Source organism: Podarcis filfolensis (assembly GCF_964270895.1).
Source record: "Podarcis filfolensis genome assembly, chromosome: 11".
Classification (NCBI taxonomy): Eukaryota; Metazoa; Chordata; class Lepidosauria; order Squamata; family Lacertidae; genus Podarcis; species Podarcis filfolensis.
Window position 1 is genome coordinate 52,921,577 of NC_139613.1, and position 13,723 is coordinate 52,935,299.

At 41.4% G+C, this 13,723-nt stretch overlaps 1 protein-coding gene across 6 annotated transcripts in view; it reads left to right on the forward strand.

The window, feature by feature from the left end:
- Window positions 1-13,723, forward strand: part of CNTNAP4 (contactin associated protein family member 4) — a 281,703-nt gene that overhangs the window by 77,795 nt on the left and 190,185 nt on the right. Inside the window, exons 1-2 of one of the 6 annotated variants that reach the window (XM_083576531.1) lie at window positions 28-86; window positions 819-872. The exons of 4 other annotated variants lie outside the window; for them this stretch is intronic. In XM_083576531.1, the coding sequence (XP_083432657.1) occupies window positions 29-86; window positions 819-872 (112 nt within the window). In that variant the 5' untranslated portion in view covers window position 28. Of the gene's footprint in view, window positions 1-27; window positions 87-818; window positions 873-13,723 lie in introns of those variants that run through there. One more of the 6 variants, XM_083576532.1, reaches the window with a different exon arrangement.

Below are 13,723 nucleotides of genomic sequence, written 5' to 3' on the forward strand. Positions count from 1 at the left end.
CATCGTCTTCATTGCTTTGAACCTCACAATGGTGGGTGGACCTATCAGTGATTGTATGCTTGTTTATCCAGGAAGCAAGTGGCACTGTGGTCTAAACCACTGAGCCTCTTGGACTTCCCAATAAGAAGGTTGGTGGTTCGAATCCCCGCAACGGAGTGAGCTCCCATTGCTCTGTCCCAGCTCCTGCCAACCTAGCAGTTCGAAATCATACCAGTGCAAGTAGATAAATAAGTACTGCTGCGGCGAGAAGGTAAATGGCATTTCCATGTATTCCAGCTTACGTCAAAGTGTTCTGTTGTGCCATATGCGGTTTAGTCATTCCGGCCACACGACCCGGAAAGTTGTCTGTGGACAAACACCGGTTCCTTTGGCCTGAAAGTGAGATGAGCGCCACAACCCCATAGTCGCCTTTGACTGGACTTAACCATCCTGGGGTCTTTTACCTTCTCCTTATATAACAGTGATGGGTGAGGCCAGAGAGAAAGGTGGACAGAACAGTAGAGCAGGCCACATATTAGCCACACAGGAGTCAGATATCACCCACCCCACACACCACAAATGTATCCATCCATTCATGCAATAATCCCAGTTCAAGGACAATTTCTTACTAGAGAGTTGCACTCAACGAGAGTGCAGAGCAGGGTTCCACAACTGCCACTAAGGCTGCGCTGAAGTGCCCCTTCTAAATGTGCAATTTGGGACACTTTTTTTGAATTCATTTTTTGCAGCTGGAGAAAGTTCTTGCTCCATTTACTGGGAATGTCATTCTCTGTCCTTGTGCTGGACTCCATTTTTTAAAGAAACAAAGCCACCCCAAGCATTGCTTCCCTGTTTGCTCCTACTGATGGCCTCAATCCTGAAGCTATATAAATGTAAGTAGAAAATTAAGAATCAGGGCCTCACAGCTTCATCACTCTGGGTGATTCCTGGAATATTTCGCAAAAATTGAATAATACACTGTATTCAATACAGAATGGGATGGTTGGGAAGGACAACTAGCACTCCTGCTAGTTGTGGGATCTGTAGGTTGTTTTGTTTCCTGACATTTTATCTGTTTGATTAGGCATAACAAAAAATACATAGTTTTTGTCGTGGGCGCATCAAAGTTTTGTTCCTGTCAGTATCCAGATGGAATTGGCTAATGTTCCCAGATGCTAGTTGTATCAATTTGGCGTCTGTAATAATGAAAGCAAAATTAAGCATTTATTTTTTTTAGTTTGCAGCATAAATGTAATAAGTGAGATTCTTTCTTTCACCATCTAATCCTACACGTTCCAACGTTTTATGTGTTTATCCCGTTTGACTGACTGCGCCATGTGGCAGTTGCTGTGGAAGATTCCAAAGTCACTGAATCAGCTTTTCCATTGCGGAACAAACATTTCCGGAAGCGTAACCATCTGAAAAAAGATTCATCACAGACTCATTCTTGCATATTTGGACTTGAATGATTGAATAGATGCATTTATGTATTTGAGTAGAACTAAAAGCAAGCAGGAGTGAAATGAAACAAATATCATTCCTCTATTAACAAATCTAATACTTACTGGTTCTTAGGAGCACACAGTGGTTCCATCTGTACTCCACAAGCCTTTTCAGGGTTTCAGCTTCGAAATATGATTCTTGCTGCCCTTAAAGCCATTATTTTTCTTTATAAGTAGGCATTCTAGAAATTCAGAGTGCATCCAGTTGTTTACTAGCTTATAAAAATGACATGGGGCATACTCTTCCCTCCAGTAAAGACGTAAAAGGTAAAGGACCCCTGACAGTTAAGTCCAGTTGCAGACGACTGTGGGGTTGCTGCGCTCATCTTGCTTTACAGGCCAAGGGAGCCGGCATTGTCCACAGACAGTTTTTCCAGGTCATGTGGCCAGCATAATGAAGCCGCTTCTGGTGCAATGGAACACTGAAGTCAGAGCAGCGCATGGAAACACCATTTACCTTCCCGCTGGAGCGGTACCTATTTATCTACTTGCACTTTTTGGTATGCTTTCGAACTGTTAGGTTGGCAGGAGCAGGGACCGAGCAATGGGAGCTCACCCCAGCATGGGAATTCGAACCGCCAGCCTTCTGATCAGCAAGCCCAAGGCTCAGTGGTTTAGACCACAGTTTTTCAGAGGCAGACTTGAATGTGGACTCCAGAGCTCTCAAAGGTGGACTTTTAAGACCTTCCTGAGCCAACTAAGCCAGGATTGCCAGTGTGGCATCTTTGGGTGCTATAATGGCCCTGGTGGACTTCCCCTGGTGGCTGTGGAGCTCTCCTTCCATTCACTGTTCCCTTGAGAGTGGTGGTGAACATGGCTACCTTAGAAAAATATGTGGATCCAAAGGAGGAAGGTAGAAAAGCTGAGGAGAGTGCAATAAAAATTTTGTTTCGCCTCTATCCACATAGAGTTTAGCCACTGGGTGCAGTGGGGATAGTTCCATCCCTACTGCACCCAGTGGCCAGACACCCATTGCCTTTATAGTTGGCACTCACAATAATGGGTTTTACTTGTACAGTGAATATGAAGATGGAGATCCATCACACGAAGGGGATCTTGAGTGGGCCAGGATCACACCTCTCTCTGTGTAAATATTGATACATACCTAAAGCCTCTTCATATGCTGGCACAATGCACAGCCAACATGTGTATGTTAGGGGGAACATGGTATGCACATTAGCAATTGAATGATTCCCCATCAATGCATGTGAGGAGACGGAAGGCTGTGGGAGGAAATAAAAGTTCATCTGGTGAAGCTTTTCGAAGCATTAAGTGTTAGGAAAAGTGTCACCTGTATTTTAAAAAAAATAATAATAATTACCTTTTTTTAAAAAAACAACAACTATTTTTATACTCAAAATGATCATTATTGCAAATGTAACTAGACTTTTACCCCATTAGCAGCTCTGAGAAAGAAAGATGTTCTACTAATATAGGTTCTTGTCCATGGGTAGGCTAACTAAGGCCCGGGGGGCGGATCCAGCCCAATCACCTTCTAAATCCGGCCCGCAGACGGTGTGGGAATCAGTGTGTTTTTACATGAGTAGAATGTGTCCTTTTATTTAAAAAGCATCTCTAGGTTATTTGTGGGGCCTGCCTGGTGTTTTGACATGAGTAGAATGTGTCCTTTTATTTAAAATGCATCTCTAGGTTATTTGTGAGGCACAGGAATTCGTTCTTTTTCTTCTTCTTCTTCAAAATATAGTCTGCCCCTCACTAAGGTCTGAGGGACAGTGGACCAGCCCCCTGCTGAAAAACTTTGCTGACCCCTGTTCTTGTCCCTCTTCCTGGTGACAATAATGTATCTTCAAAATGCTGCTCAGCTGCAGAGCTCTCAAAGTGACAATTGTAACACGACTCTCTCATAGTCCTCCATATGTTATTGGACTCCCAGCTCTCATCAGCTCATCCAGAATGGCCAGTGATCAAAGGAGATGGGAGATGTAGCTCAGTAACATGGGTATAATCCCACATACCAAGGTGTTCAGGTCTGGTAAGTCTCCATGGGAAGGAGCTATGTAGTTGTGAGCCATAGAGAACATCTTTCTACAACTATAATATGTTTACTAGTTAACAAGTTAATCTTATTGAATAGCAAAAGGGAATCTAGGGGAAGGAGTAATTTCTAAGGCAGGCATAGGCAAACTCGGCCCTCCAGATGTTTTGAGACTACAATTCCCATCATCCCTGACCACTGGTCCTGTTAGCTAGAGATGATGGGAGTTGTATTCCCAAAACACCTGGAGGGCCAAATTTGCCTATGCCTGTTCTAAGGCCTTTTGTGTATAAGGTTTCTGGGACTTTATGGGTCAAAACTTTGAAGCAACACCTTAATTTTTCCTGGATGGAAGTCAGTATGAAGCCACGACAGATGCTAGAGACGCGTTGCTCTGAGCCAGCTGAATCTTGTGAACAGTTGGCAAGAGCAACCCCAGAAGGAGCTCATTTCAGTAGTCTAGACTCTAGTTTATGGGTGATGGTTACCAGTCTTTTATCTGATGAAAAAGGATTACAGCCTTCTCACCAGATGGTGCATACAATTGCCAAGTACACACTTAAACCATCCTTTCTGTAGCAGCAGCCAAATTTGGTAGTGTAGTATTCACATCCCAGACATGAATAGGGCTATTTCAGCTCTGTTCTGAATCTGTATATGCAGTTCCCAGTTCACATTATTTTACCATGCTGTACTGACACGGCACTTGCCAAAAAGCACAGTGGGTTTTATAGTTCTTTGTAATGATGCCAGTGGACTGTCCTATTGATGCACGGTGTTGCCCATTGTTTCGCACAATGTCCCCCTGTAAGGTATTCACACAATTCTTGTTTGAGCAAGGATGTCTTCAAAAGATAAAAACAGTACTGTTTTGCTGGCATCTCATCTAGTTATTTCACACATGCACTAATCAGGGCAAGTATCCGCACATCTGGCTAGTGATATGTAAATTGTATTTTTTTATTACCCAAGAGGATGGCTCCAGATCTAAGTAAGAAGCAAGGGTTGGTTGTTATTGCTGTTGTCTAATTTGCAAGGTTGCATTTGAATACGCCCTTTCATGTGCGGCAGGTGTCTTTTAATCAAAGAGGAGGCGTTTCTGACCTTGCGGTAGAATTTTGCATGCGGAAATTGACACCAAGTCCAGAGATAATGCTCTCCTTGTGCAAGAGGCTTGGTTTACAGAAAAATACAATAATTCATTGTTCTACCTTTTAAAAAAAGTAATTCCAGATTGCACCCTAGGGACACCTGGACCTGTTGGCAGAAGTGGACTGAAATAGTGTGTCCGTTATGGAATCTGGAGCCTTTATCATTGTGTGCAGAGTTTAGGAAGTCACAGAAACTTTGGGGTCATCAACATGGCAACTTATTCAAATGGGAATAAATAATTTGTTGATATGAAATGTACTTATTTGCAGCAAAACCATTCTTGCAACATAAAAGCAAAGTGTGCAATACAAGAACAAGCACTTGGTAGAAAAGAAAACGTATTGCAACATTTTGCTTGGCCCTATATTATTCAACAAACATATGCAATCAAAGATTCTGGGCTTTGTTCAACATCCATATATGCTCCCCAGCAACTCCTTTTCTTGATGGAAGTGTCCTTCATCCCCATTTAGACCCATGTGCTCAGTTATAGAGCCATGATTAAGTAATGCTTTGACACTGTTGCATTTCTGGTGGAAGTGCGGTAGCTCAGTGACAGAGCTTGGCATGTGGTTCAATCCCTGGCAACTTCAAATATGGCTGAGAATGCATCCCATCATAAACCATGGAGAGTTATTGTCATTCAGTATAGACGATACTGAGCTGGATGGATCAATGGTCTACCTTAGTACTGGACAGTTCCTGTGTCCTAACAGCAACAGTTATTAACAAAGATTTGTCCATTTGCATGTTGGCAGGTAGGAGTAGCAACCCAAATTGTGTCATTGGATCCAGACAGTTCAAGGATCAGTCCACAGCATTAATAGTGAAAAGATCTTATGCCATGACGGAGGAAGTCCTCTTCTTAAAACTATATAGAGCTATTGCCATTTAGATCAAACTGTACTTTGATCTAAATGTAAAGGTAAAGGAAGACTCCTCAGGATGGTAAAGGAAGACTCCTCAGGATGGCGGCGCTCATCTTGCTTTCAGGCCGAGGGAGCCAGCATTTGTCCACAGACATCTTTCCACTTCTGGCACAATGGAACACTATGACAGAAACCAGAGCACACGGAAATGCCATTTACCTTCCTGCCACACCTTGCACCGGTGTGCTTTTGAACTGCTAGGTTGGCAGCAGCTGGGACAGAGCAACGTGAGCTCACTCCATCACGGGGATTTGAACCACCAACCTTCCAATCAGCAAGCCAAAGAGGCTCAGTGGTTTAGATCACAGCATCACCTGCGTCCCCCGATCTAAATGTAGATCTGGTCCATGTTTTGACTCAGCATAAGGCAGATACTAAGTGCTCACTGGAAGGACAGATCCTGAAGCTGAGGCTCCAATACTTTGGCCACCTCATGAGAAGAGAAGACTTCCTGGAAAAGACCCTGATGTTGGGAAAGATGGAGGGCACAAGGAGAAGGGGACAACAGAGGATGAGATGGTTGGACAGTGTTCTCAAAGCTACGAACATGAGTTTGACCAAACTGTGGGAGGCAGTGGATGACAGGAGTGCCTGGTGTGCTCTGGTCCCTGGGGTCATGAAGAGTCGGACACAACTAAACAACTAAACAACAACAACAAGGCAGATACATATGATTTCATGCCAAGCTTATGAGATATGCAAAAATGTTGTAAGCAAAAACGAAGTCTGTCCACCCCGTGAAAATACGTACACACACTGCTTGCTGCCCAGACATGAGTGCAATGAGCCTGTTCCTGTCCCAAACAGGACGTCCTCATTGTCATGGATGTTTTGTGTTCGTGGTCAGCAACGGAGGAGGATTTGTGTGAAAAAATGATCAACTACTTAATCCCCAGAGTCACGGAGAAGTTAGCATTGTGGCAAAGGAAGGGTGATGATAACTCACCAGGAAAAGCTGGGCAAATAGTTCCACAGGAAGAAAGAGCCAAGCTTGTATATTGGTTGAAAGTAGGCCACAATTTTATTTCACATTCTGCAATAACTAGTGCAGGGGGGGGGGCAGTAAGAGGCTGTTATTAATCTAACTTGCAGGGGAGCTGGCCTGGTTCTATATGCCTCTTTCTGCACCCTGCCCATACAGCTCACACCTGAGCTTCAAGTGAGCCCCTTGTAGAGATGCTATCAGACAAGTGTGGTTTCCAAACCTGAGGAGTGGCCAACTTCTGCCAGGTGCCTATCAAATGTTTTCAACCACAGCTTCCATCTTCTCTGACCATTGGCCTTCCTGGCTTAAGCTGATGGGAGTTAAGCATCCAACAACATCTAGGGAGCACCAAGTTGGAGGAGACTGGAATGCAGATGGATGTGCGACTCAGTTGAAAAACAAATATTCATTCCCAGTGGCAAATCATGGCATTAGAAATACATTCTAGACTAATATAGCAGAAAGTAATGCAACGTGTTTGTTCATGCAGCAGTCTGGTATTTGGAGAAATGATGAATCCCATTGTTAAATCTAGCTATAACAATTGTGCATTGTGTCATATTTTCCTCAAATTCCTACAATTTTGTGTTGAGCATTCAACGTGCCACAGAAGGAGAATAGAGATGGTATCTTTTGCTGGAATGCTTTTCTAATCCTAGAGGGGATGTACGCTGCTTAGTGCATGAATAGGTCTGCTGGTGTTCAGTAAGGCAAAACAACTCTAGAGAGAACTTGCATTAGTACTTTTCTTTATAGACAAGTCAGTAGCTGTCATATGGACACTTAAACAGAATGGTTCTGGCATTAAGAGCTGAAGAAAATCTATACTAAGTAGTTGCTTTTCTGCTTTGGTAATTTGGAATTGTCACTGATACTGCAATTTAATCAGTTTCATTAAACATGAGAAGGAACTTTCGAAAACCTCAGACGTCTTGCTTCACAACAGCTTTGCTTCAATCTCACTTCAATATCTTTTTAGAATATCTGGTGCCAGACGCATCAACTGATGTCTGCACTGTTTCACTTCATTGGCTCTATCCGTATGGGAAATCCCTGTAATCCAAGAGTGAAATCATCTATGGCTTTATTTAAAAGACGGCTTCCTCTTAGATGTCACTGTAGGAAATATTTGCCAAGTCAAAATGTATATAAATGTTTATAAAAGGACTGTGTATGCTAGAGGTGCCATTGTCCTTTGTGCTGATCTAGCTTTCATTTTGTTTAATGTGTGTATTGTATCTAAAAAAAAAATAGTGTTTCTAGTTTTCACATTTCAAGCGTAATATAGTTATGCTGGAATCGTAGAACATGAAACTTGCTTCTAAGTCATATATTTAGGATCAAGGTATTAAGACAGAAAATCATAACCCATTCATAAGCACATATTTTTGCAAGACACAAGGAATATGCATTTAATTGTGTGTGTGCGCGCGCTAGATATAGATAATAGGAGCCAAATCCTAGGAGTTGAGCTCCTTTTGTCCCCCCCCCCCATAAAATTTTTGAGGGAGCTGCCCTCCCCTCAAGTTGATGGGCATTGCCATTCAAATGGTGTGCGTGCACTGTATCATCTGATTGATTATGTGGGGCGTGGCTTACCTGCCCCCCATATTTTATTCAAGTTGGCACCCCTGATATAGAGATAGAGAAACATTATATCTATCTATCATCTATCTATCTATATCATCTATCTATCTATCTATCTATCTATCTATCTATCTATCTATCATCTATCTATATCTATCATCTATCTCTATCTATCTATGTATCTATCTATCTATCTAATCTATCTAACATCATCATGTATATATGCTTACCACCAAGAACTTTGTCCATGTGGGCACTGCTGCACATGCACAAATGCCCAATTCTGCAGGTCAACTGATTGAGCATATAAGTGGCACTGACTCCCGAATGTGATGTGTAATGTTCCACTGACTTGCAATTATCTACATGGCAAAAATGAAGAATGAAGTGCTACTGACCATGTTAATGCAGGGCTTGAAGCAATCTTAGCTGAAACTAATTTGTAAGCAGTTAAATAAGATTCATAGTCATGGACTGAGTAGCACAAAAAATAAAGGGTTTTTGTTTTTTTAAAAAAAGTACCTATCATGTAAGTCAAGGGTAGTCAACACAGTGCCAGGGTAGACTTGGTAATGTTATGTAAAATGGCACCCTGTGCGAGGCCAACATTTGATGCCCCCAAATGGCTTTTCTCAATTATGAATCTTCTCAACTTTGCGCCTCCTCAGCTCTGCGTCCTTTTGGGGCGGAGCTGCAAAGGTGTATATTGGTTAATTGCACCACCCTAAATCTGGTGCTGGTAGTGCCCTCCAGATGTTGTTGGACTAGAATTCCCATCATCCCTGACCAATGATCTTATTGACTGGAGCTGATTGGGCCTACCCCTCCTGTAAGGGATCAACAGTTGCAAATAGTTAGCAAAAAGTCAATAGAATCTACAAATCAATCATAAGGGAAAAAATCAATAACTGTAACTGACTAAGAGAGAGATTCTACTTCATCTTCTTTCTTTTAGTCGTCCTCTTCTTTATCTTCAGTATTAAGAAATATATATGGAGTGATGGGTCTGAATTTGCATCAAAATGAAATCAGATAAAAAACCATCAAAAAGGAAAAGGAAAAAGGAAATCAGTTGGTTAGGGAGTTCAAATTGCAGAAGTTGTTTGTTAGAAGGAACTGAAATATCGAGGGAAACAAGGCTAGCACTCAAGATGGCCTCAAAACACTTGAGCACTGATGTGAAAAATAAAAAGGAATAAAGATGAATGCTATACTCTCTCCCATGCTACCAGTATGACTCATGCTATAGATCTTCTTAGAATGGACCACAATAGAAAGGTGATTAACCAATACAAACCTTTGCTGTTAAAGGTTCTGTTTCTATATTTACTCTTCTAGCCAATTCAATTCCATGGGTGGTATTCAACTTCATTTTGCTCAGAGGAGACTCATTTAAATTAATGAACATTACTATGTTGGGTCCATTAATTTCAATAGGTGTACTCTGAGTAAAACTTAGTTGAATAGCGCTCTTAGGGTTTAGTTGTTTGCAAGGTATTATGTTGTTGCAAGGCATAGCCAACAAATAACACCCTACCAGTTACTAGAGACAGTGTTGGGTTTGGGGTTGTGTTTTTTTGTAATGCATTCACTCCCCCCACACTCTCTGTATAACATAGACTTACAGAAGATGATTGAAAGATATTAGATGTTTTAGAATGGCTGGCATACATCAATGAAGCTGGACATTTGGACTCAAGAGAAGATGCTTTATTTTAAAAATATTAAGCGCCTACTAGAAGAATAAAGTTTGGCAGCTATTTCCCAGGGCCATTGCAGGATCAGCAAAACCTACAAATGGTTTACACTGCTGCACTGAGGGCAGAAGATCCTTTTCAATGAAACTATGGGCCAACCTCCACATATCATCAATTGTAAGAATAAATTAAAGTAATACAGTAAATAGCAGCTTTGGGAAAAGCCTGAGCCGCTTAGAAACAATTGGGTGGGCTGGGAAACTCTAATCTTGCCATGGTCCTGGGAAAAGTCTGTTCCTCAAAACTACTATTTGCATTTCAATGAAATTTTCCACTGGTGAAATTGGAGACTTCCAATGAAATTCAAATAGCAGCGTTGGAGAACTGTTTCCCCCCCAGAACCATATCTGGGAGAGAAAGCGTTAAACTCGCCCTCCACACCCATTTGCATTGTTTTGAGGTTACTCTGACTCCTCCAAGACTGCTCTTTGCACGCACACACCAAAAAGATAGGCATGCATAGCCATTGCATCCACATAATTAACAATATGTCTAATCTCGTGATGACTTTTATTTCCGGTGCTGAAACTGAAAGGAAACACAGCAAAGAAAATGGAGAGGGAGATTAAATTAGGGGGTTGTTTGTTTTTTGGCTTTGTAAATAGTAATTGGCAATAGTTGCAGAAAATACATACAAGCTGATTCACCTACTATATGGAGAATAATAACAACAATTTAAAAATTATTAAAGATGGTGGATATAGTGTTTTATCTGCACATTTTGCCTCTTTGATTCTGGAAGAATTTCATTTCATCTCAGGGTTACTGTAAAGGACTATATACAGAAACCATGTTAGCAGAATACGGAAATATGTGTTTACAAAAACAGCTTGAACCCTTCAAAGTTTTCTAAGGGTGCAAAGGCTTCTTATCCAGGTGCAGTAAGGGATAAGCTTCAGCTATGAGTATTTTCTGTTAAACGTGATCTTCTGAAGTGGTAATAAGGTTTAGGCACAGCCCATCAATTTTCTTTGTGATCAGAGCCTCTAAGGCATCTCTCTCCCTCCCTCCCTTTCTCTCTCTCTCTCTCTCTCTCTCTCTCTCTCTCTCTCTCTCTCTCACACACACACACACACACACACAGAGAGAGCACTATGTAGGAACAAGGTTGGGGGAGAGTAGCTTTGTTTGTTTGTTTGTTTGTTTGTTTGTTTAATTTCTTTAATCATTTTTTCAATACAAACAACAACCGCAAAAGACACATACAACAAAAACCATGATAACAATAATAACACAATTTGACAATTCGGATTTGAATACACTGATATACCGATGACTACACCTTTTTTTAACAATATTTTCCCACCTCCTCCCCCTACTTCCCACCACTATCCATCTGCCTTATCGCTTAAATATTCCTTCCAGATTTCTTCATATTTATCCATTCTTATTATGCGTCGACATGCAGTTCTTTCGTATTTAGATAGTTTGTCCATATTATCTTTTTTTAAAAAAGATATTTATTGAAGTTTTCAAAAAATAGAGAAAAAACAAAAAATAAATTAAAAAAACAACAACACACACACACATAGAATTTACATTCCTTACTTTCAATAACATATTTCCCTGACTTCCCCACACCTCCCCTTCTTGTATTCCAGTTCCAATTTTTGGTTCAGCAAGTTCTTATCCCCAAATTTTACCTTATTATATTTAATTCATTTTAGTTAACCAATTTTAACATAAACCTCAGTCTTTATACATCAGTACTTATTCTTAAAATCTTTTTCTAAGGTCGACCCCAATTCCCTTCCACGAATTCCCCATTTTTATATAAGTAGCAAAACAGAATAAAAAGAAACAAAGTATAATTGTACACCCTTTGGATTCCCAAAGCCCCACTCCCCGCCTTTCCCGGTTTCGAACCCCAACAAATGTCCATCAGTCTATCTGCTGTCAGCCTGGTGACCTCACGTCCGAGGCTCTTAATTCTCTCTCAATTCCTCTCTGCCGGTTTTTTTGATAGTCCTTTGTATTGGACACCAAATCTCGGAGAAGCTCTGTCCCAATAAGGTCCATGTTTCTTCCAGCCAGACCTCCATATTTAAAAGTGTAGCCCAAATTTTGTTTCTTACTTCTTTTAAGTCCAAATGTCCCAAAAACTCCAGCTTCCACTTTAGTCAAGTTTGTAATCCATAGGTCTTCAGATCTCCACATGAGGAGATCTCTCCATTCCTCATTCTTCAATTCGAACCAGGTTTTCATCATCCCGTTCTTATTTTCCTTTATATCCATCTTAACAGGCCTCTGGCTCTCCTTAATCATCTGCGGCATTGTAGCTCCTCCTTCCTTTCCCTCCAAATCATCATATATCTCTTTCCCCACTTTCTCAAATCTCTCAGATTTCTTTTCTTGTTCAGCTGCAGAGATTTTTAGTTCAGCTACAAAAACTTGAGTCAAGTCCCTTCCAGATTCAGTAAGTTTATTTACTGTTTCATTCAATGTTGTGACATTTGTAGCCAAAACATTACTTTGTTCTTGTAACTTTCCCAAGAGAAAGAAAACCCTCTCCAGTTCAGTCAGTATTTTTCCACTTGCAGCCATTCTTGTAATGTCCCAGAACCCCCTCTAGAGGAGTTCTGGTTACTTAGTATTCCTTCCAGTTCCAACCCAAAAGTCAAATTAGCTTTTTCTTCTTTGTTTTCAACAATTTATTACCAGATTGTAACAAATATAACCAGCAAAGACAACAGAAACAAAGTTCTCTCTTTTTCCCCCCAGCTTTGACAGCTAGTTTGACAGCTGTCAAAATCTTCTATGTCTCTTCAACAGGCTCTCTCACAGATCGCTCCCGGGTCCTGGGGGGGGGGGTGACAGTTCCGCTCTCAAAGTTAACTCTTATCCTCCAGCAAAATCGCTTATACTGCCAAAACGTGAAATTAATTACTTTTATCCACTAAAGAAGAAGGTGTTCTCTCAACCTTAGTTATCTAGTCCTTGCTTTAAGATGTTTACAAGGCGGGGAGACGGACTTCCTCTTTGCGCCTTCCCCGAGCGTGCCTAATCCAAAATTTTTCTTCCCCTCTTATAAGTCCAATTTCCGTATTACTCACGGGTTGTTACTTTTAGTCCAAATGTTCAAAGGAAGAAGTCAGTGCTCTCCGACCATGGCATGCGGCTTCACTCCGTAGGGGAAGCAGTCGACTCAGCACCGCGCCGCTCCCCGTCCCCCGTTCCGAAGCCTTTAAAAAGGCTCCTTCGCGGGTCGGGGGGGCGCAAATTGTGCCCGCCGAGTCACCAGGTCCACAGGCTTCAGCGCCTGTGGTTTCTGAGGGTCCCCGCATCGTCGCCGCGGCAGGACCCGTCCCCTACTGAGCCGATTCCCTCCGGAACTCAGAGGGAATCTGCCATTAGGCGATGGCGCTAACCCGGAAGTCCCAATTTGTCCATATTATCAATCCATGTGCTCAATGGAATCTTTTTGCGGCTCTTCCAATTCATCAAAACAAGTTTTTTTGCTTCTAATATAGCACAGTACATCCATTTTTTTTGACCCCTTGAAATCTCCCACGTTTCCAGAATATAATTTAGAATTAAATTCAATTCCCCTAAATGACAACTTCTTTTTATTACTCTTGCTATAAATATCCTCACCTTGCACCAAAATGATCTTATCATCGGGCAGTTAATCATGATATGTACTAAGTTTGCATTTTTACTCCTGCATCTCCAGCAGTTGTCTGCACTTGTTATTTTCTTCTGGTATAGTTTTGCTGGAGTCCAGATTATTTTCTGTTGAATACGTCTTAGTCTTAGATCCATAGAGGCTATTTCCACTGATTTTATACTTGACTCCCATATATCATTTGTTATCTGTACCCCTAACTCTTCACTCC